The sequence below is a fragment of the Heliangelus exortis genome, chromosome 17 (assembly GCF_036169615.1).
Source record: "Heliangelus exortis chromosome 17, bHelExo1.hap1, whole genome shotgun sequence".
Classification (NCBI taxonomy): domain Eukaryota; kingdom Metazoa; phylum Chordata; class Aves; order Apodiformes; family Trochilidae; genus Heliangelus; species Heliangelus exortis.
In genome coordinates, this window is record NC_092438.1 from 4,570,999 (window position 1) to 4,596,060 (window position 25,062).

General features: G+C 36.3%; 1 protein-coding gene across 2 annotated transcripts; it reads left to right on the top strand.

The window, feature by feature from the left end:
- Window positions 1-405: 405 nt before the first annotated feature.
- ERCC4 (ERCC excision repair 4, endonuclease catalytic subunit) lies at window positions 406-14,721 on the top strand. Of its 2 annotated transcripts, none has more exons than XM_071761510.1 (11): window positions 406-605; window positions 1,512-1,692; window positions 3,536-3,731; window positions 5,087-5,294; window positions 6,350-6,530; window positions 6,868-6,996; window positions 7,530-7,640; window positions 8,769-9,360; window positions 11,144-11,236; window positions 11,952-12,064; window positions 13,454-14,721. In XM_071761510.1, the coding sequence occupies exons 1-11, from the start codon at window positions 432-434 to the stop codon at window positions 14,185-14,187; spliced, it is 2,712 nt and encodes a 903-aa protein (XP_071617611.1). In that variant the 5' UTR covers window positions 406-431; the 3' UTR covers window positions 14,188-14,721. The 2 variants fall into 2 exon arrangements, with proteins under 2 accessions (XP_071617611.1, XP_071617612.1); XM_071761511.1 differs by lacking the exon at window positions 406-605 and adding an exon at window positions 1,068-1,090.
- Window positions 14,722-25,062: the final 10,341 nt, after the last annotated feature.

The window sequence follows — 25,062 nt, forward strand, 5'->3', positions numbered from 1 at the left end:
AAATCTTGACTTACTGGAATCTTTTGTGAGGAATGGAGACTTAAGTTCAGTCAAGTCCGGGGTTGTTGCTTAAGAAGTGCAATAACTTAGTAACAAACAAGTAACTTAGTAATAAAAAAAGAAAAGACCCCTTATCTGATATTTAGCACATCCACACCCTAAACATGAGGCAAGGGGGCTTCGTCTCTCCTCAGTAGAGCAGCTGTGTGGAGCTGGCCTGGCAGTTCAGTCCCTTACCCCGCTCTGCCTCAGACTCCTCTTCCCTCCCACCTCAGCTTCGCCTCAGGCGCCTCGCGCTCAGAGCGGGAAAGCCACTGCACGCGCAGGCCTGGAGGACCGCGAGGCCGGCGGCCGCTAGGGGGGGGTGCCCGCCTCAGCAGCGGGCGCGCATGCGCAGCTCGGGAGGCGGGGTCGGGCGGGGTCCGGCGGCCATGGCGGCGCTGCTGGAACACGAGAACCAAATCTTCCTGGACCTCTTCCACCAGGACGGGCTGGTGATCTGTGCCCGCGGGCTCGGCATCGACCGCCTCCTGCTGCGCTTCCTCCGCCTCTACTGCGAGCCTGCCACCCTGGTGCTGGTGCTGAACACCAGCCCCGCCGAGGAGGTGAGGGGCGCCCCTCTCAGCGGCGCCTTCTCCCCCCCCCCTTCACCGGCGTCGCCTCTCGGTTTCGGCGGGCGCGGCCCGGGGGCGGCTGCCGGCCCGAGGAGAGGAGGTGGAGGGGTTCCTCAGGCCGGGGGGGGGTTGAGCGGGGCCGGTTGTGGTGGCAGCGGCAGCGCCGTGCTCGCCTGGGCGCTCTGCCCCGGCCACGGCACTTGTTGAGAGGAGTTGTCACACCGGAATGTATCAATATTCGGGATCAGATCAGGGGCCGGTGCGATGCCCCTTACAGCACAGTGAAGGCCTAATAATACTGAGCTAAAATGAGCTTATATACGTAATTTAGTAGTAGGCAAAGAGCAGAAAGTAGTGTCCAGTCTTGACAGGTTTGTCCCTATTTGTACAGAAAATGCTGCCGTGTTTTCCTTGAACCAGAGGGGTTTCAGCCATCAGGGAGGTGATGTTCTGGGGATTTTTTGTAGTCACCATAGGTAAATAAATATCACACATGTGGTTCATAATATGAACCCTGATGTTTATGACCTGCTTGCTGTAGTTACCTTTGACAGCAGTTGACTGGAATAAAAGACTGTCTCTTCCCAGTTTTCTTGTCAGAATTACCTATTCTCTGAAAAAGTTATTAAAATATAAGAAAATGTAATCTCCTTTGAGTGACAGTTTTTCATATTTCTCTAATCATCGCGTAGCTACTACTGAACTTACATGAATTTTTAACCACCTGAATGAGTTTTAGGGTAATTCTGGCTTCCTTAGGTAGTCAATTACTGTCATGCTTCTGATTTGTTTTGGACAGCTCCTCAAAATTAGAAAGCATGGATAATTAAGGGGGTTTTGCATCCATTTCATCAGTTACCACAATGATGTCTTGTGTTTTTTCTGTATTTGATTTAGGAGTATTTTATTGATCAGCTGAGGTCAGATGGAGTTGTTCATCTTCCTCGGCGTGTTACCAATGAAATTTCAAATAATACCCGATATGAATTTTACACACAAGGAGGAGTCATCTTTGCAACAAGTCGAATCCTTGTGGTAGATTTTCTTACTGACAGAATTCCTGCAAACCACATTACTGGTAAGAATTTAATAAAATAAAGGTAAGAATGTTCTGTTTGAAAATACATGAAGCTTAATTCAATATGAAGAGTTTAGCTTCAAGGTTGAAGTTTAGCTAGAGGTTGAAGACTCCTTTTTTTCCATAGACACTGAGGTAAAAGTAGCAAATATGTAGTTCTTTCAGGTTTTTTAATGCATTCATTTGCTCCAAACTTATCTGCCTTATTTAATCATATGATTTTAAAATGTCTACATTATTTTAAATAGTGGATTATGTGATTGTATGGCTTTCTGATATCAATAAATGGCTGGAAAACAAATTACGAGTTAAACTATATTATTGACATAGCAATCATAATATTCAGATGGGCTTTCAAAGAATAATTGAATCATAGAATCTTTCAGATTGGAAAAGACCCTTGGGATCATCAAATCTAACCATCATCTCTGCCTAAACCATATCCCCCAACACCACATCTAAATGATATCCAGGGATGGTGACTCAACCACCTCTGGGCAGCCTGTTTGGTGTCTGACCACTCTGTGAAAAATTGGTTGTACTTGGTGAAATAATGTCCTGTGGTCTGTAGGGCACTGGCCTATGATTAAATGTCCTATGATAAAAACTGATTTTAGATGTCATGCTTTATCAACCATGCACACTACCTCATAAAAAAATGCCAATACTTTACTAATCTTTGCCTTGACACACCATGGACTCTTATCTAAATAGCAGTATTAGCAAAATAATTCTGTTACTATAATTTTAAAGATTTTGGGAATAGTTTGGGACCTTTTTTGTTGTTCTATAGAAGTTATACATGAAAGATGTCACAGTTATATTTTACTACTCATGTTCTGTTCCCTTCTCCCCAACCACCAATGATTTTGCATTCTTTTCTAAGCTGGAAGCCCTGTTGAAGGCTGGAGAGCAAGTAAATTAGGTATCTAAGAGCCAGGAATATAACAAAACAATGTATCAGAAATGTATTTGACTGTTACCTAAATGTTAACTTCTTAACAACTGAACATTGAATGCTTAAAAGAATGTTTTTGATGCATCCCCCTCCTTTTAGTGAATTTATGGTAAGCTTTATTATGTAAAACATTTTGAAGAGTTTTATGCTTGAGCCAAAGGATGCCAGATTTGCCAGTTCTGGTATTTCTATGTTTTTTTAAAAGTTAACATGTTTTCTGGGCAACCTGCAACCTGCCCAGAAACACACGTTTGGACTTTGTCCGTGTGAAAAGAATAAATACACTAAATATTAAAAATACTCATGTCCTGTAATGACAGTTCTCGGTTTTGCATTACCACTAGAGGTCAGTGTGACAGCAGCTTTGACAGACTTGCTGCTTCACCCCACACCTGGGTAACACATGATTCTTTTGGAAACATGTTCTGTGTGTGGAACTGTAGGATAAAAACTTAGCGTTTCTTAAGGAGTTAACATAACAAAAAGACACACTGAAGTGTTTTATCACAGTCTTGAAGATACAAACTTGCTTTGTTGTAATGGCTTTTACTCCTCTTAAAAGGCTAACATTCCAGTTTTGCCTTAGGAGTAAAAAAATGTTCTAAGCTAGTAAGTCCTGCCACTCAAGGACAAGCTTTCTTTTGCTAAAGATGCATCATTAGCCCGGTTCTGTTATTTGGGGATTCTGTGGTACTGAGGCTGAGGAATTGCTTAGTTTGAACACCAGGATCTTTGTTCAGCCATTGCTTAGAAAGATTTAAATACCCATACTACTTGATTTCAGAAAAAAGTAAAAGAATACGTCTGTTTTGAGGAAAAAGCTAAAAAAAATTGGACTTTCTTTACATTTTTGTAACATGAAAAACTTTTTTTTTAATTTTGCAGGAATTTTGGTGTACAAGGCACACAGAATCATTGAGTCCTGTCAGGAAGCCTTCATCTTGCGCCTTTATCGCCAAAAGAACAAGCAAGGTTTCATTAAAGCTTTCACAGATAATGCAGTTGCATTTAACACTGGGTTTTGCCATGTGGAAAGAGTGATGAGAAATCTTTTTGTCAAGAAACTTTATCTGTGGCCAAGGTAAGGCACCTTTTCACTTCATTGGAATGTTAAAGTTTGAAAAAAAAACAACAAAGGATGTTCCAGTGGGTTCATAACAAAATGAGGTGTGTACAGTCACCCTGATAATCTGTGTTCACTTTTGTGTTCCTAAACAAATTTCATTCACTTTATACAGAAATGGCCTTAAAGATGCTAAATTTCTGCAAGTACTTTTGAAAATAGACCCAAAGTAAATCTATGTGAGACTGAGTTTTATAGTATAGCTGCCCTTTTAGCCAGTACAAATCACAGAAGAAAGTAACATTCTTAACAGCTTAAGAAAAACCCACTTACTAAATGGATTATTTAAGCCATGAAGTAACAGGCATAGTCTCTTAGTTCTGCCATTCATGAAAGTATTTGTTTCCAAGTGTGATGGAACTCCATGGATCTTTTCCTACATTTTACATTTTTTTTCATCTTCTTTTACATGTATGTTGTGTATGAAGAGGTATTTCTTGATGACCAATAGAAACTAAATTGCCAAGTTTGTGACATGCATTAAGTCTTTAAGGAGCAAAGCCACAAACTGGGCATTCAGCTGTTCATGGGTTCAATAGTTTTGCCTAGGGAAGATCTGCCCATTTGTTCCTCTAGTCCAGTCTAGAACGTGTCTCACTCCATCTTAACACAGTTACTCTGCACTGTAAAACAGTTTTTCTTTCAGAATCACAAAGAAGTAGAAATAGACATAACTTGGTCAGGAAGGGTTGAATAGAAGGTCTCTAAATTTTCTTCCTTGACTTCTGAACCATAAAAAGACTTGGGGGTGCAGCATACAGTAAGGAAAATGTTGACTGAGTTTCAGAGGTCAGCAGACATAGCATTCTCTGAGCCTTGTTCTGTTGTAAAAATCAGCTGGCATCTATGTACCCATATAGCTGGACAGGTTGTAAGGGCAGTACTGTAACAAGGATCTGTTGCTTATCATCAGAAGCCAGAAACATCACAGAATGTGTTAGTGGATCCATGTGATTCCAAAGGATTTATCAATCCGTTCCAGTTTCTCCCTTATGAGATTTTTTTTAGTTGTACCTTAATATTTATTATGTGTAACTGTCATGTAGAATTTAGTGCAATAATTTTCCATGGACCATTGAGCAACACAATAGGTTTGCATGACTGGAACAACTGCAATCATAACTGCAGAACAGAGGCTTTTTTCTGAGGCTGTTCATAAGATTGAAGTAGTTTTCACATCAGTAGAAACTGATTTATTTTGCAATTAACTTGTTTACATTTAAAGCAATTCTAATTTTGGTTTATACAAATTTGAATAATTTTAGATCAAGCAAACTATCTGTGTAAGTATTAATAAGCTGTTTTCCTCTTAGATTTCATATAGCAGTGAACTCATTTTTAGAGAAGCATAAACCTGAAGTGGTGGAAATACATGTGTCAATGACCCCTGCTATGCTTGCTATCCAGACTTCAATCCTGGACATTCTGAACGCTTGTCTGAGAGAACTTATACGTTATAATCCAGCTCTTGAAGTAGAAGATCTATCTTTAGAAAATGCTATTGGTAAACCTTTTGACAAGGTAATTGTTTTGCTGTGGCTAAATGAAGGGATGTAGATCTTCAGACTGTCTCCAATGCAAGCAAAAAATATTACTTGTAAAATAAGTAACCAACAGCAACTGACTATTCCCCCATGATGTGTTTATTACCAGTACAAGGAGAGAAACTGTGTCAGTGTCTAATGGTGACATTGCAGCTGCTGGTAGGATTTTTGGTGTATTGCTATTATTGTTCTTCCTTTTCAAAATCCTTACAGTAAGAACATCCTGATGGTTGATATATTATTACTATATTTTATAATGGTACAGATGGCTGCAATATCAGCACCAAATACTTTAAAGGTACAAAGTTATTTCCATATACACTCACACACCCTTTTTTCCTCTTGAATTTCCTGCTTTTATTTTTTATTTTCTCTATTAAAAGAAGCAGTGTATATACTAGATAGTATGCTGATGCATCTCTTGTGTCTTTTCATCATTATCCATGTCATTAATTGGTAGATCTGCAATGTTTGACATACATGTACTATCTATATGGTAAAATCATAAACTTTACCCATCATAGTGAAACAGTTATTTGTTACCTGTGATTTGATCTTGATATGAAGCCTTCTGTACTTCAAATATTTTGAGTTTTTCTTCTAATGCTCTGTAGGTTTCACATCTATGTAGTACTCATTTCTAAAATTAAATTACATTACTTATGTAAAGAAAACAACATTATAAAGGAGAGTAGATACTAAAGACATAGGCCAGTATCAGTAAAATAAGGATGTGGTTTATTAATTTTACCAGTATTTTATTATTATAGGTAACGGAAAATATTTAGTGAAAACTCTAAATTATACGTATCTGCATATTGTTGAAATGTTTTACATAAAGATTTCTATATTATGTTAACTTTAAAAAAATTATTACTTACCAGAACAAATACTTCATCATCACATCTTTAGTTGGGTATGTTTAATAACTGCAAAACTATTGTCATCCCCTTAAAGAAAAAGAATTACATTCTTATGTTGGTTAGTACAGTATATATTTGACATCCTGAACCTTACAATTTTTATTTCTAGACAATACGTCATTATTTAGATCCTCTATGGCATCAGCTTGGAGCTAAGACAAAATCTTTGGTCCAGGATTTGAAGATACTACGTACCTTGCTACTGTACTTAACTCAGTATGATTGTGTCACTTTCCTCAATCTTCTGGAGTCACTGAAAGCAAGTGAAAAAGCTTTTGGTGAGAATTCAGGTAAATACTGAATAGCTACACAAGTTTATGCATGAAAAATTGAGATGTTGATATTTTTAATTAACCTTACCAATCATATGTAGATTCCTAATTAGATTTTATATAACCAGCCATAAGGACGTAGGTTTTTATTGACAGATAATGCTTTCATCTTCCCACTTAGCTGCTGTTACTTAACAGTGTGAGACTTGCATCGCATTTCTGCCTTCTATTAAGCTAGGATTATACATAGCAAGCAGGTAGCACAGATATTCCAGGTGAGAGATCTGGGGCTTTTGGGTTGAAACACATACACATTGCCAATGCCAAACTGCTGCTGCTTTCTTTTCCTCTTTAGGTTGGCTGTTTCTTGATTCCAGTACTTCAATGTTTGTGAATGCTCGAGCTAGAGTTTATCGCATTGCAGATGAGAAACTGAATCAGAAAGGCAAAGTTGCTGAAAAAAATGATGTGAAGAAGGAAAATGGTACTGATCATTCCTAATTTTAAGTTTGAGAGTGTCACACGATTCAAATGCTCTGTATATTATTGCTACTTGCATTATGGTTCCCTGCATGATCATACATAGCTCAAGATCTCAATCTGTTAGCTTGGCTAAATGGAGACATAACCTTAGTTCAAAAAGCATATAATAAACAACATAAAACAGAGTCATGCAGAAGTAAGGTTTTTTTCCAAGCTTACTCAGCTGATCACTGGGACAGCTTTTATGGAACTGTTCTTGAACTGATTTGGTGTTTAGCTTGCTCTTTATCGGTACTTTCAGAATTGAAGGAGTGAATGTTTTAACTTTTTGCTTCACTGAAGTACTTAATCACATTTTTAAATGTTTCTGTTAGAGGGTTCTTCAACTCACTAGCATAATAAGTTGCATGTGTAGTCTGTTGGATATCATATTTGTCAACAACCATCACACCATTGACATCTAAGCACTAATTTAAAATTCTGAAGGATATTTTGGCTGTAAGAGCTGCTATGTTTAATCTTTCTTTGTTTCAGAACTGAAAAGGGAGTTGGTTCTAGAAAGTAACCCAAAATGGGAGGCTTTGAGAGAAGTACTGAAAGAGATTGAAAATGAGAATAAGAACAGTGAAGACCTTGGTGGTCCAGGTGAGGGAATAGTAAATGATTAAAGTTTTCATGATGAAGCTGGTTTTTACTTCTACTTTACTTCTGAGAGAAGGACTTTAATTCTTTACTGGAGTTTAATAAACTCCAGAGCTAGTTTTAAATTTATTTGTGAACTCAAGAAAAGGAGTCTATATACATAAAATACGTAAAACTAAGTAGTTTTACATTAACTTCTATTTTGGTTTTGTACCAAAAGAGAAATGCTGTTGATTACTATGCAAATACTGTTTAGGAAAGAATATGTTATTATGAAAAAATATTCTAACTTACATTTCAATATTGTACTGATACCTTAGTCTTAAAACTAACAAACCTAATAACATCGACATTTGTAATGATCACTCATTTCTCAGTTCAGGTTTAAAGAAAAAATAGAGGTTCTGTCTTAGGCCCTTTCCATCTCACGTGTTCTTCTCGTGCATCTGAAAATTTGTTTCTCCAGGAGAGACACCTAAACAGAAGGCTTTGCTGCCTTTCCTATTTTAGGGCTTTTCATCCCCTTAAATTTCTCAAAGTTTTATTTTAGGAAATAGTAAGGGTAAAAAAGTGCTTTTTTTTTTTTTTTTTTTTTTTTTTTTCTCTCTCCCACCCACAGTGTTCTGACTCTGGATAAGAACTGGCTCTCTCACTTAGTGTTGTAGGAGTTTGTCTGAGTCAGCTTGTGGAGAATTGTTATTCAGGGCCCACAAATGTCAATAATACTGTGTGAAACACGTATTTTCTAGACAGCTGATAAAGGATGAAAATTAGAATGGTCTAAATTAAGTTCTCTTTTATTGTTTTTCTTTAAAAAAATTAGTTGTCCAAATATGTTTCAATACATACTATATCTGCCTCATTTCAGATGGTCAAAAGGAAAACCTCACCAATTCAAATAGTGTAAGAATAAGGAATGCTGAACTTCCATAAACCTTCACTAATCTTGTTTGGTACAAAACATCATGCAATTTGGACTCTCTGAAAGTCCAGAGCAACTATGACAACCAAATGTAAATGCATTTGGTAGGAATGCTTCTTGGATCATGAAAAACAGTTTGCTTGTGTTGTAGGTTGATAAAGGAGTACAACATAACAAATTATAAGCATTATATTGTTTTTTGACTGCAGGGCAAGTGCTAATTTGTGCCAGTGATGACCGAGCTTGTGCACAGCTCAGGGAGTACATTATTGCTGGACCAGAAGCTTTTTTAACAAGACTGTATAACAAAAGTTTTGGAAAGGATGAGAAAGCTGGAGAAGCATGGATTAAGGACAGAAAACCCATCAAGTCCAAAGGAAATACCAGACCAGACACAGGCCCTCAAGCCAAAAAACCCAAACCTGTGGCTTCTTCGAAACAAAATAAACACAAGAAGCAGCAAGACCGGACTATAATCCAAATGATAGGGAAAGCTGAGGAGGAAAAGAAAGAGGAATTAGAGGTGGAAGACAACAAAGAATTAAGTAGTAGCCAAGAAGGCAGTATTGAAGACATCATTCCTGAAGATTTCCATGTGAACTTACCCTCAGATTGTTACTACGGTATTTTCAAAAACCCACTCACAATTATTCATCCATTGCAGGGCTGCAGTGATCCCTATGCACTCACTCGGGTACTTCATGAAGTAGAACCAAGATATGTTGTTCTCTATGATGCAGAACTAACTTTTGTTCGGCAGCTGGAAATCTACAAGGCAAGCAGGCCTGGGAAGCCTTTGAGGCAAGTGGACTTGGTCTGGTTCATTTAGTCATAAAAGAAAAAACTGCAGTTTCAGCAGTCAAGGCAGAACATAAACCTAGTGATTTTTCTTCAGCTAGCTTTTAATTCCAGTTTAGCCCTCTTCTTAATTTTAAACAAAAGGATAATGTCTGATGTAATCAAAAGATAACTTTTACTTCCCTGCAGGTATTTAGTCCATTAACAGAAATGTAACTGTAAAAAAACCAAAAAGGTCATTCCACCTTCTGCAAAGCATCTGCTTAGATGATCTCAGTAGCAGTAGATCCATTTTGAGGTGTTGCAATCTGATTTTAAACCTTCTTCATAGGTATGATTTTTACACAGTAAGCTTCATTTTGGCTTTAATTTTCCCATTTCCTGATATCTCATAATGCTGAAGACCAGAAATTCAAAAACTGTAATTAAAAACACACAAGGAGAATACAATAAAGAAAATTAAACATTTGTAGTTCTACTCTGTTCTGGTGTTAGCTGACAAAGATTTCTGCATTGTGTGTATATATTTGGTACACTTGCAAATTGCAAAACTCAATTTTATTACTAGATGTTACAGACTAATTAAGGATACAGAAAATTTGAAATTTAATATACTGTGAGTTTTTTGCATTATCTTTCATTTATATGGCTGTCTGATATAGCATTTCTTGAATACTGTAAACTGTAGTTATACCTCTATGTCTCTGAAGATAACTTATGGCAGTTTCTTAAATCTAAGAATAAACATACTTGGCTTACTACAGTTGAAACACAATTTATTGGTATATGAAATTATGACCTTTGAATGATAATGCTTTATACTTTAATCACCTCATGAAAATTGTTTGCATAAACTCAACAGAGCAGTTGTTATTTTCCAGTCAAAGATTTGTATACATGTAAGGTAACTGAAAATGGAAATCAGTTTGGCAGTATTTAGTGTGTCTGTACCTGATATCTGGGTAAGGACTCTCTAGTGCAGAAATAAATGACAGAACTTGCAAAGTATACTGCATGAGGATAATTACTAGGTTATTTGTACAATTTATTTTTAATTGCCTAATCAGCATATCTACCTCCAGCATGACATTCCCACACTTCAGAGCAAGAAAATTGGATGCAGTCATTGCAAGTGTGCTATAGGAGATCCACTGCAGGAAAAAAGTAATAGGAATAAAATCCTATCAATCTGTCAACATGTACCTCTATTAAAATATATTGGGAAAAATGTCTGGTGAAAAGCTGTAGATAATTAATTCTTATGTTCCATATAAATTTCTATTTGCAGAGTAAAACTTGATTTGTCTGTGTGTTCATCTCTGTGAGATGACAGCTTGTTCTTTGTAAAGCCTGTGATGTCCAAATACATTATCTTAAAATCTTTCATGGCGTTTTTTCTTAACCCAGCATGGGTGCAAATTTTTTTAGTTTGTTCTATGCTATTGGGAAGATTTCAAAACCAGAAAGAAAGTAACTTCTCTATTACATTTGGGTTTTGTCCTTACTGAATGGCTGACTGAAATCTCACTGAATCCCAGAATTCCAGTAAGGGTATCTGCCACTGGGAAGAGGGAACACTGGATATAAGAATTTTTGTTGCTAGTTTTGGAGTATCTTTACAGAAAAAAATAAGTGGGATTTTTCACTTGCCTTTTTTAAGGCAAGTAATGCCTTGTCAGGCCTTTACTGCTACTCATCTTAAATATTGGGTTTGGGTGTTTTTAAATCAATATGTTGTTTAGTGATCTCTAACTTATTTTTTTCTTTTTTTCCTCCAAACCTATAGGGTTTATTTCCTCATATATGGGGGCTCAACAGAAGAACAGCGCTACCTCACAGCTCTGAGAAAGGAGAAGGAGGCCTTCGAAAAACTAATTCGGTAACAGTGTTGCTTCACTGCCTTTATCAGTAATGGGTCATGTAATTCCCCTGTATGCTTACATTATAAACAGAGTCAAGTTCTTAACTGTGTGAAGGCTTTAAACAAACTCTTAATTCAAAATTCACTTTCTTTTCAGATGTTAAGAAAACTTTCCCACTGAGAAGTTAAAACCCTCCTTTTCAAAGCGCTTGATACTTAATGTATTGATTTAGGTTTTTGTAATGTTAAATTTCAAAGGCTAAACAGCACTGCTTGCATTTTTTCCTAATTGTCAATAAATTTTATTTCTTAAATGTGTTTCTGTTTGCAGGTAACATTTATTGTAAGATTTTTGTAAGACTTTCATGACTTAAGCCATTTTGGGGAACAAAGCAATTGTTTTCTTACACTGTGTAAGATGGTATTTTTATTGACTGTGTCTTTTCACCAGGTTATATTCCTACTACTAGCCATTACTTCCTTTATTTCATATGCCCCGAGAAGTTCTAAAAATAAAAAAATATATGCTAAAAATTTCTAACAGTGGAAAATAAAAATACAGCATCTAGCTGAACAGTCTGGAAAACCTAGTAACCATTTCTGATCAGGTTTGCAATTAGTATTAAACTATATATAAATTCACATATGGCTGAAGGGAATTAAAATATTTTCATATATTTTTCTCATGTAAGTGCAGTTTTTATTGCTTCTTTCTTTGTGGTTCTATCCTTAGAGAGAAGGCCAGCATGGTTGTTCCTGAAGAAAGAGAAGGAAGAAATGAAACAAATTTAGACCTAGTAAGAGATGCTAAACCTGCCTCTGATTCTACTGACACACGCAAAGCAGGTAAGCAGTGTCTGAAGTTAGGCTTGCAGCTCCAAGCAATGAAAAAGACCCATAACTATTGCATTTAAATCCTGTCCATCTGGATCAGAGATACATTGCACACCTTATTGCTCTCTACAGCTACCTGAAAGGAGCTTGTAGTAAGGCAGGTGTTGGTCTCTTCTCTAGGAAAATAATGGTAAGTCTAGAGAAAATGGCCTGAAGTTGCTCCAGGGGAGCTTTAGACTGGATACTAGGAAGAATTTCTTAACTGTGTAGTTGGGCACTGGAATGGGCTACCCAGGGAGGTGGTAGAGTCACCATCCCAGGAGGTATTGAAAAACATACAGAAGTGGCACTTCAGGACATCCTTTAGTGGGCATGGTGGTTTTTTCTGGGTTGATGGTTGGACTGGGTGATCTTAGAGGTAGTTTCCAACTGTGATAATTCTGTGATTGACTCATCAATCCTGATGGTTAAGAATCATTATCTCCCTTGCTCCATGTGCCTCTGTTTGTGCAATAACAATGAGTTATGGTTTTCTTCTTTTAAAAGAAAATGTAGATTAATGATGTATTTCACTATTAAGACAGGCAGCATTTGGATTGCTTCTAGGTATCTTGTTGGTTATGAAATTTTCTAGTATTGCCTGTAGGGAGATGGAGAGAAATTGAAACATTAAAACTGAGTTCTGTAGATAGTCAAAGACAGGTTTGTCCTTGAGCTAGTAAGTGTTGGGAGTTCTTTTGTTCTTGGCAAAACAGACTGCCTGGGTAAACAACTGGCATCTTTTTTCTTTAGTTGCTGTTCTAAAGACATCTTTCTGTCCTCTGACATGTATACTCCCTCTTCACCTTTATTCTCTGCCCATTTTAATTTGCTCTCATTTTTGAGAGCAAAATCTTTTAACATATGATCTCCAGTCTTTGCTGTTATGTCTTTTGTGGCCTTGATGCTGCAGTCTCTTCATGTGTCCTGCAGATCTATAGAGGCTAAAGTTTAACTCCTACAATAAAATTGCATATTTCTTGGGAAATATGAAAGTTAAAAGGATCAGCTTTGCAGACAAGGATCTTGTTTTGCAGACAAGATTGTTTAACAAAGATTTTACTTAAAAAATGCATCAGGAACTTTCATCCAGAGTTATGTATACAAAGCTTATGGCAAGGAGCATAATAGTTCTATTTAACTGCAGAGCACTCTCCATAAACTACAGTGTATTATTTGGCAACTGCTTTTTCTCTGTACAGTGAAAAATTAAATAAAATCGGGATTTATTATACTGCTGAATTTGAGAAATTATTTGAGATGTGAAGTCCATCCATTACAGGGTTGGCAGCACACAGGAAAACTGTACAACCAGAGTCTGAGGTCATAAGTATCAGGTTAACTATTTACTTTGCTCTTCAGGTGGACAGGAACAGAAGATGGTTCAGCAGACTGTAATAGTGGATATGCGGGAGTTCCGTAGTGAGCTTCCCTCACTGATTCATCGCCGTGGCATTGACATTGAGCCCGTTACTTTGGAAGTTGGAGATTATATTTTAACTCCTGACATCTGTGTAGAGCGGAAAAGTATCAGTGATCTGATTGGTTCCCTAAACAATGGCAGGCTGTATGCACAGTGTGTTTCTATGTCCCGTTACTATAAGCGCCCGATTCTCCTGATTGAATTTGATCCTAACAAATCTTTCTCCTTGATTCCAAGAGGCTCTTTGCATCAGGAAATTTCCAGTAATGATATTACTTCTAAACTAACCCTCCTTACGCTCCATTTCCCAAAGTTACGTATCCTGTGGTGTCCCTCTCCTCATGCTACTGCTGAAGTGTTTGAAGAGTTAAAACAAAACCATCCCCAACCTGATGCAGAAACAGCAATGGCTGTCACAGCAGATTCTGAAATTCTTCCTGAGTCAGACAAGTACAACCCTGGTCCTCAGGACTTTCTATTAAAAATGCCAGGTATTAATACAAAAAACTGCCGTGCCTTAATGAACCACGTTAAAAGCATTGCAGAGCTTGTGACACTGTCAAAGGATGAACTCTCCAAAATTTTGGGTAATGCTGCCAGTGCCACACAGCTTTTTGACTTTATTCACCTGACTTATGCAGAGGCAATATCGAAAGCAAAAAGCAAAAGATGACTAATGAGATTGTTCAACACAGGGCAGAGATCAGCTTTTCTAGCACAGTACTTCGTCAAAGTATGTTAAATATTTTAATTAATGCCCTCAAAGATAACCAGCTGTTGAGTTAATTATTACCAAAGGCAAGTTTCAAGAGGAATAAAAAATGTTTGTAAGAGAGAAATGCAAATTACTTTTATTCTTCCTGCAGCACTTGAACCAATTCTATAAAATCGTGGAATTAACTAAATTAATTTCTTTAACAACTCCATAGGAATTTAAGTGCTAAGATTTATTGATAAAGGTGTTTTCTTTTAAAAGTTATGATGTCTTGTTAAAGCTAAAAATCTGCTGTGTTTGAATAGTATATGTGACCTGCTGCATGATGTATCACTTTACTAGTGCCATTTAATTAATATCTTTCTCTCTGGAAACTGCCAATTTTCAATTGATAGTGATGGAACCATTTCTGTCTTTTGTCAGGAGTTCATTTAGGAGAACATGCTTGGACTCAGTCATGAGTTTTAGAACATCATAAGTCACAGTAAACTACACTTGTATGGTGTGTTCTATGTTATATTTACTTACTTTACTAGAAGTTAGACTTACTTTTTGACATTCCAAAAGCAGTACAGTGCTCTCTTGCCAGATTTTGCCAAGTGCATTTCTTTGGCCTAGACTGGATAGATTCAGTGTTGTAACAATACATTTAAATTCTTACTGTGCCTTACTTATACTTTTAAGATGCTTTCTTTTTTTAAATCAGTTTTGATAGTTCTTTCACCTCATTCACTTGAAAGTTGAAAATTATATACTATTGGGACTATCCCTCTCATAAAAAAGTCTTCAATTCAAAAGTCTTGACAGTTCTTCCAATATTGTCTTCTTTTTGTGTCCTATTGCACTTGCATTTTAATGCCTTCAATACACCATCTGCCCATAAATTTAGTCAAGCCATTGTCACCTGGAAGAGAAAACTTTGAGCATTCTGTGTAGCATAGAACAGGGAAAAGTAGCACTTCTTTTGTGAAGTTTGTGAATGTGTATATTGCTAAAAGCATTCATTGTACACTGAACTCTAACAACTATATAACAAACTAGCCTTGCTAAAAGGGTTGGTCTTGTGTCATTACATACTAATATATTTACATTAGCTATTTAAAAAAATCTTCAGTGACTTGCACGTATGTATTTTTAGTATTATAATGGTAACAAAAGATCAATAAAATCTCCACCATTATAGAAGAAAATATTGATTTTTCTATACTCAGGTTCAGTAAAAACTGTACTATGCACTTTCAAGTTTAATGTTTACTGTGCATTTTAAGTGTGAATTATGAATTTGTAAACTTACAGTCTGGGACTAAGCTCTGACAGATTTCCAAAATTTATATTTTTCTGAATATGCAGGTTTCGGTATTAAATATATCCATAATGATAATAAAATTTATGAATTATCTTACTTCTCATTCAGCTGTATTGATATCAGAACATTTTTAGGTTTTGTGTGTGGTTTATAATCCAGATCCTAGGGTTTCTATTACACTATATTCTAATTTATTTCACTTAATATAAAAAATCTTTCTGTGAGACTTTGGCTTATTCAAAGCAATAAGGTCAGAAATGTTCAGGTCTGACAAGTGGTGCTAAGAGAACAGAAATTCAGAATGAGACCATAACTGTCCTGAATGGCTTAGAGAGCCTGATTCAGAAAGGGAGAGCTGAACAACCTTTGAAAACGAAACGTGTATTGTTCAGCCATTTGCATCATTAAGATGTTACATGCACTGAGGGTTGCTTTTGTTTTCAGATGTATTGCATCTGGGATTTGTCAGTTTTGCTTTGGTTTGGTTTTTTTGCTTTGTGTGAAGGGAAAATGAAGGGTATTTGAAAAGGTTATAAAACTGTAGCTTTGTGTTGTATGCTAGATCAAAGTCATTTAAGGTGATTAAATGGGTAAAATTTGCTAAATACTTAGATTAAATTTTAGATTTAGATTTTTTATATATATGTGGAATTTTTAAGGTTTTGGTTTTGTTCTGTTTCTTTCAGTGCAAGATTTGGCTTTTTCTTTGGAAAAAGCCTACAGGTTGTCATTGTTGTATGTTATTATTGCTTAGTTGTAATTTTTTTTTTTTTTTTTTTTTTTTTTTTTTTTTTTTTTTTTTTTGATAATTTGGGATTTTAATGTATTAGGTTAGGTTGCAAGTCAGTGTCCTTCGGGAGCAGTAGCTACAAACTGTGAGCAAAGGTGGTAGGGGTCATGTTGCCTGAAAACTCTTAACCCTGAAGTAACCAAGCTAAAGAGTGTGCCTGTGTGCAGACACAATAAAATGGCTGGATGAATGATGAAAACCCTTTGGATGCATTCCCTGGCTTTATGGTGTTCCTTAGCTTGTTTTCATCAACAATAATGAAATTCTGTATATTTTATTGTCATTGCTTGATGTTTAAGCTTGTGCTTTTTTATTTAAATAAATATATACAGAAAACGTTGCCTTCGCTTTAGGAATGTCTCAAATTCTTTCTTACACCCAAAACAAGACTGCATGTTTCAAGGTTGCAGAACACCAGAACCAGGGAGGTTAATATGCAAGTTAGCAAGCTGCTTGTTTCTGTAGCATGTTCTAGGCTTTTGCACAAAGTTTCTTCTAGAATAACAATAAAACCAACATTTCCTTGGAACAAATGTAGCTGATAATAGCAAATGTATTTTGCACAGAATAGGTTACACTCCAATTCCTATGTTTAAGCTGTCTGGATACTATTCCTGCTGGTGATGACACTTGCAGTTTCCAGCAACAATTGCAAAGGATTAATTTTGCTTGCCATGTTCTCTGTCTTCAGTCCCTAACCAAAACAACCTTTAACATATAAATTACTTTTTCTGTATGAACATGTATAGTAGGGCTTTTCTAGTATCAGCAATACAGACGATTTGTTTTCTAAAATGTGTGGCTTTAAGTAATGCAAGTAGGGTTATAAACCAAAAAGATCAATAACTGTTGCCACAGGATTTTGTAATTTTTTAATTCTACCTTATTTCACATGTTCACAATTTCTTGACCTAATAACAAGAATTGTGGATATTTGCAGAACCAACTCAGACTACGGCATATACCCTTTTATGTTTCTAATATGCAGGTCTCAATATCTTGGATTCTCCATTCACTTTTATCTTTAATTTATCTCTGGGATTTTCTATTTTTTTTTTCTTCATTTATCCTAATGACATCTGTCTGTATTCATGTCCTCTTCTTTGCCTTCAAGAATACTGCTTAAATATTGCTGCAATTTGTGATGGCTGTTGAGCACAACTAACTGAGTTCTTTGCAAACTAGCTGCAGTGAAGCCTTGTGAGTGTTTAATATTCAAGGGGCTTATATAAAAAGCATACTGTACTTCATTTTCATTTTGGACTCAGAATTGAAGTGTATCTCGCTTGGAAAACTGACATGTAAAAACAACAGAGCCACGGGTCTGCAGTTTTTGCTACATATAATTCAATATTTTTGTCTCAGATTTATTTTCTACATAGATTAAAACCAGGCTAGGTATACATAAAATGATAATCAGTTGATTTTATAAATTAATCCCAGACCTGGAAAACTTTGAAAGCATTTTTTATGTGTAACAAAATTCTTGGAATCCTACGCATAGATAGCAGAAGTTGCAACTTTCTTGTGGCATTTATATCTCATGACTCTTTTAACACATTTTAGTAATACAATTGTCAAGTTTTCAGAGCCTGCAAAAACTCATATCCTATGCATAATCACTCATATTGGGACTTGGGAGATCTGCAAAACAAAAACCCCCTATCTAGCTCTTATTGTCAGATACACTTTGTTCCTGCTCTGTCTTTAAAATCTGTGAATGTTAAGTGCTGGAAAGAGCTTTGGTCTTTAAAACTCAACACATATGTGTATTAAACTATAACATTATTCTCACTGATAAAACCTATGGAAGCCACTTGTTTCATTTGTTAGAGTTGTATTCTGAAGGGTATCAACCCACTTTTTCTATAATTTACGGAACAATCATACTGTATAACGGTTCCAGTCTGAAAGCAGTATTTTATTGCCACTATTTAGAGATTGTTCAAGAACAGAGACTTGCCCATACCAATTAAAAAATTACACTTTAATATTTACTTGACAGAAGGCTTACACATTTGCACATGCAGGTACACATACAGACACAGTATCTGCTGTGTTGAGTAATACGAGCCTGCACAACTTCAGTGTCCATGTCTCTGAAAATGGCCCTGCAAAGGTAACCTAGGCCCACCCCTGTTCCTATATATAGAACTATTTGTTTAATTGGTGGACTGCACCAAGTATTAAAAATTAGTTAACTGAAGATCATTCCCAGAAGAGTCAGCTAGCATTGTGTCTTCAAGTCGGAGCTATCTCCTCTACTTTGCTTTGTTTTTTTCTTTGCATTGGTTTCATTGTTTGAAGACAAACAGCAGTTTTTATCTAAATGCAGTTTTGGGAACAGTACAATAATGCAAGAAAGAAGCATTCTACCCATAGTGAAATTTTGGAGTGCTTGTTTACTGAATGTAAGAATTGATAAAAGTTCAAATTCTGTAATCAGTGGGAATACTGCTATCAGATTGGTTACAAGGTATCATATAAATCTTGCGTACCTTGAGTTACAACAGTTTAAACTAGGTACAAGTCCCCGTTCAGCATACCAAATACTACAGTGAAATTAAGGCTGGCAAGCAGGAGCCAGTTCAGACCTACAAAATCTGGATTTCTAAGCAACTGTTACTAGCTTGACCATTATTGTTAGGGTTACCATGCTTAAACCAGAAGATTCCAAAATAGGATCAGGGGCCAGATCAGTTATGATCTGGGTTTATTTATCTAAAAGGCTCATGTGGACTCATTTGCTCTTGTGTGTTAAGATATAATAAATAAATAGAAAGAATTATAAACATGTTCAGCCTAGAGAGGAAGAGAGAATGCAGCCATAACTTCTATTTTAAAATGTCTTATTTCATCATAAGCTTAACTTTGAAAGCTGACATGGGGATTTTGATACATAATTCCTAATTTTCAACTAATTGCATCTTAACTGAACATCCAAACCTTCAATTTGGAAGCTCAAATTAGCAGCTACATGATGTTTTTTTTAATGTGTGCAGATGTCAGCTGGAGCATCTAATTGTGTTATAAGTACTGTATAAAATAAATTGAAATATAAATGAGAACTTTAGCTGAGGAAGAGGGGAGAGGGTGGGGAAGAAATTGTTATGTAACCCAGAAAAGGGGAGAGAGAAGCCTCTTTTAAGGACAGACCTGCATCTGTCTCCTCCTCATACATTAACACTTTTGTTTCTTTACATTTGAGAATGTGTGAAAACATTTGCTGAGAGCACTACCTATTATTTCATTGTTTAGCATTTATTATGATGTACCTTTTTAGGAGTCAGAAGTCTTTCTTCGAATGCAGGCAATCAATCCATATACCAAACTATTGTATTCTAACTGAAAAAAAAAAAAAAAAGACAAGAAAATAAATTCAAATGCTCAAATGCCAGTAAACAAGATTATTAGCAAATAAAATAAACACTAAATCAGATATTCAATTACTTACAAATTAGCAGCTTGGATGCTAGCTCTGCTTCGTTTTATGAGTGCACTGTAAGAGTAATTGACCTAAAAAGAGTATTTCCCAGGCCTTTTTCATTGCTTGTAAAGGTTTAACTTACTCCTATAACTGTGCTTATTAAATCTGCTCTGCCTTTCAATCTATCTGTTAACATGGAGAGGACACACAATTGTTGATGACACTGAATGATTTCCCATATATACCAAAATTTAATTTATTTATATTAAAACAGCATTCAAATATCTACATTGTTTCCAAACATAGCATATGTAGCTGGGACTCACATACACATTATATGTAACAAGTAATATCATTCTTTAATGTACTCATATATCTCATATATCAGACTACTTGCTCATCAAGACCATCCCCATTTTTATATTTACAAATCCACCTTAGTTCCCACATAGCACGATGTTAAACAAGTCTAAAGTTCTTAATGTGGGTCTGCACAATGTCCTGCATCTTTTCCTCACTGAAACCAATTTTTAATCATGAATAGCTCACAGCACTGTACACTACTTGTCTGTGTCTGCACACAGCCTGTGGCTCAGAAAGTCCATAAGGTACAAAATGGCAGAGCCTGGGAATACATCATCCAGTCTTCCCAATGCATCTGCTTTCTGGGCCAGTGTCAGAAACAGTACCAGGCAAGTCAGATCTCTGGTCCTCTGCAGCACGGCTGCTCATATGTACATTGATTACAAAGTCACAATCAGCACTCTCGTGACTCTTAAAATAGAATCATGCAGCACATACATGTAGCAATTACACTTCTTCAGCTGTAAAGCATTCAATCACCTGCCTCTGCTACCTGACATTATTATGCTAGTTGGAAAAAAAAACCAAAAAGCAAAACAACCCTTGAGGACCCCTGTACACATAGCTTTAAATCACAGTGGCATGTAGTGTAAAGTACACCTTTCCTTTCTTACAAATCAGATAGCAAGATGATCTTTTTTACAGTGCATTCTTTCAGAAATATTCGTTACTTTTATTAGTGCCTCTACACATTTGTAAATGTTGTTCTACTGTCTTACCAAAAAGGATTACCCTTTCTGTTTGTTTAAATGGATATATATGCCACAGAGGCATACAATGAGGCTGGTAGTAACTACTAATCAATATTGTGAATAATTCACCTAAAGTTTTCTCTGTTCTTTATATAGAGAAAAACAGTATTCTTACTTGAAGATGCCTTGCTTTAGGGCTAAAAAGCAAAGGAAAATGTAACTTCTCTAAATGACTCCCACACAATGTTGTGTCCAGACGCTGTTTTAAAAGTTGAAATTCACCCAGTGAAGAGTACAAACATCCCACCAAAGACTTTTTAACAGTTGGGAAGAGTTCATCTGGTAGCATATAGCAGTCAAATATGAATGGAAATTACTGTTTCCTTAACTATGCAAATTAATTTTTCAGTTGGGTATGAGGTGCTTATCTTTTAAGCCTACCAACTTGATTAATGACTTGGTCAACACAAGTGTTGGTTCACATGGAAAGTATCTATAGATAAATAAATCAAACACTATTTGCCAAATTATAATATTGTATTTATGTCTTCAGTCTGTGCATGCTGAATGATGGCACTGTCAAGTGAATGAAATGGGAACTTTACAGCTTCCCATATGGCATAATCTTAGGATATTTCATTAGGAATATTAATAAATTTTTTTTTCAATCTGACATCTGATTAATTTTCTAAGAAAAATCTGAGAACTGAAAAGAACCCTGTATTCTTTGAAAGCATTAAAAAAAACAACAACGTAAGAACATGTCAAACTGTTGGTGAACTAGGTGTGAGAAGAACTCGTGGAGCAGCTACAGTAAGGGTTGGTGATGAGCTTGCTAGTTGAGACAGAATGTGTGCTTAATAAAACAACCAACTACAGGAAGTGCAAAGTCTGTGGTGTCCTTCCTAGGACACCTTTGTATTCTATTCCATGTGGAGCAGGACACATTATGTACAGCATAGTGGGACAGAGAACCAAGGAAGTCTGAGCCAGAGCTGCCACAGCACATGTATGGGTGGCAATAAAACTGGGTTACACAGCAGAGCAAGTCACATCGTCCTAATCCCAAGGAACAACCTGAACAGAGAAAGGATGAAAAGGATGGGGCTTAAAAGGTATAGTAAACATGAATAATTAATTTTCAAGGATTGCAAAATGATGTGATCACCTTCAGAGTTTCCCCATTTGTTGCTAAGCAGCATTCTTTAGTCACAAGCTTTGACTTACAAAAATGAACAGCAGCCTCCGCACATTTTGCTATTTTTACATTTTAAACAGTTCTTTTGCCAAGCTTCCATTATAGCTGTGTTTCAAAATGCTCTAGAACAAAATAAGATGAGCACTGAGATACCTGCATCCCTTGGGAAAAGATCTCAGTTACTACCTAGGACAAGTAGTCCATAGATCCTCCATTCTCAAATAAGGAATTAGGAGACCCTCCATCTCCCATGTACCAAAATAAATGCATCTTGCCTCTCAGGCACGAACTTTACATGAAGAATTCAGCTTGCATCATGGAAAAGGCAAGAGTATCATACATTTGGTTTAACATACTTATCATCACTTTCAATCTGCATTAACAGAATCCCACATTTCTTTCTATGGTGGTGAATTATTTGGAGTCATTCTTTCAATCTGTACTAAGGATGCTGTTCCAATGATCAGACACCAATCCAATGCTCTGGGAATTCTGACAAGAATTAAAATTTCTCTGTGTGAGAAATTATCTCTCTCATCTAATTAGAAGTAAAAGGCTGTCTGCCAGTGTTTCAAACTAACACAAAACATCTCCACTGCAAACACTCTCTCCTCAAATGCTTTGATGCACTAACAGAAATTGCAGTGATCTACATTCCTGAAAACCAATAGAACCAATTGACAAAGAGTTTGGGATCTTTCACAAACCGTGGGCTACAAAAAACCCACACTCAGCTCCAATGTGTCTGCAGTTTAAACACACTACACTGGTAACTGGGTTAAACAAAATGAGTAATCATTTTAAAGTGTAAATTTACTACCAGCTCCATCTTCTTTGATATTCATTACATGAGCAAATCATAAAACAGAGTAACATTGGTGGTTCTGTGGAATACATGGCCTGAAGCAGAAGGTACCTTCCAAGCTTTGCTAAACTGGCAACAAGGTGATTAAAGAAGGTGAAAGACAGCTAGCCTTTCCTTGCTAGAATCTCTACTGGACACCAGTAAATAAGTCTATAGGTACCATCATTAGGGCTGCTGGTTTTGGTTTTTTTTCTTCCCCATTGGCAAAAGTCTTACAGGAGATTGTGGAGTCCTCTGCCAAATATATCCTCTGCTAGAATATATCTTCAGCTCTCTAGAAAAATGCTTCTCAAGGGGTTATCCTGAAAGCTTCCCAAGTTTCCTTGGCTAAACAGCCTTTAGAGGCACAGAGTTAACAGCTGCTGCTCATACAGCCACTGGCCCAAATCCCCACACATTGGTCTACATCTTTTCATGTCCTTCTAGATGCCTCAGAATTCACAAGAGCAACAGTTCTCTCTGGCCCCATCACCTAGCTTTACCCCCAAAACTTTAAACAGCTGCATTGTTCTTCCATTGCTTAGACCACCAGTGTTTTGGCAACAAGTATTGCCTATTGAAGATTTGTATTTCATATAAATTATATATCAGCAAAACAGCTTTAACAACCTGGGCATTTGTATTCATGTAGTGCTTGGTAATAGCTGTGGACCCACAACTTATATTTACATGAGGATATGTCCCAAGCCAAGTTTCTTGCAGCAGCAAAAGTCAGTTGTGCCTCTCTCCCTCTTTTTGGTATACAAGAATAGAGAAGCAGAAACCACTTTTTTAATCTTTATTCACCTCTTTTTTCCCCTTTATTCACCTCTTTTTTTCCCTTTTTAAGATGCAGCCCCACCTTTGAACATGTGTGTGTTCCCTCTTATTTCTGTAACCAACATTAGAAAGTTATCATTGCTAATTAGTCAGTTGCATGCACTGGTTATTGCATAAACAGCAATAGGTTCATCTGGAACTATGTACAAAGGCAGGAGTGACAGCAATACATTCTTTATATTTCTGCACAACTATATATAAACCATATGTATTTGTTGATCTAGAAGACATAATAAACCCTTTATCTTCTAATACATTTGAGAAAAGAACTGAAAAGCTTTTGGAAAACAATCCAAATGTCTTTGAGGTGTCACGTGAGATTTTTACAGATATATTTCAGACAAGTACACCATTATACTATTGCTTTTGTATTTGATATGACTTTGCTTTGAAAACAACAGAGGGGCAGTTACATGCATCTTTTCAAACAGCAAATAGCAGTTAAAACTATTTTAACTCTGTTTCTTGTACTTACTTATATTGTAAAGAAGGGAATATAATTTGTTGTTATTCTTGGAGGAAAATGCCAAGTACTCGAGTTGAACTTTTCTGTAAGAAGAAGGAAGTGTTGCACATGTTCACACCCAAGATAGGAAAGGTGGTGTTCAAAAGACAAGAGCTATTGTGTGGAGCTGGACAACTTCCACGGAGTGATTTTATGGGAGAAACTGTTTTCAAGTAGTTATTTGCTGCTTTAAATATGTCCTCATTTTCACTGGCTACTATCATCGGGTTGTTTTAAAAAGCACAAACACCTTCATATAAGGAATTATAGAATATATAAGAAATAATAATCATAAGATTATATAAGAAATATAAGAAAAAGATTATATAAGAAATATATAAGAAATTATAATCAACCAAGTTTAATGTCAAAATATGAACACACCTTTGCCTCTGATACATTTTTTTTCAGGTGTGTAGTATGTTTTAGTACTTCTTATCATGGAATACTCAAGATATTCCATAGTACAAGCCACATCTGTACCCTTCTAGTCAATGCCTTAACACCTGTGGCAGTTGAAAGAATTAGAATAATCCAGACTGCATCATGACATTAGAGATTTTACACCTCTTGCACAATATGCATGTATGTGCTTGTTTTCCCATATTCTGTACACTCCGTAAAGAGGTAAGCTGCATTTCTGCAATAATTATGTAATTTCAATTATTATATACAAGACAGAAACACAACTTATATATTACCAGCACCCAAAATAACAGTTATCTTTTTAAGGTTCTGTTTTAAAAATGTGTTTAAGTGTGCAGGCTAACTTAAAAGAAGAGACTGAACTTTGTCAACATAATCTCTCTGTTGCAAAGGGGTGCATTGTGTTTCCAGGAAAACAGAAACCAAGAATTCTTAATGAATG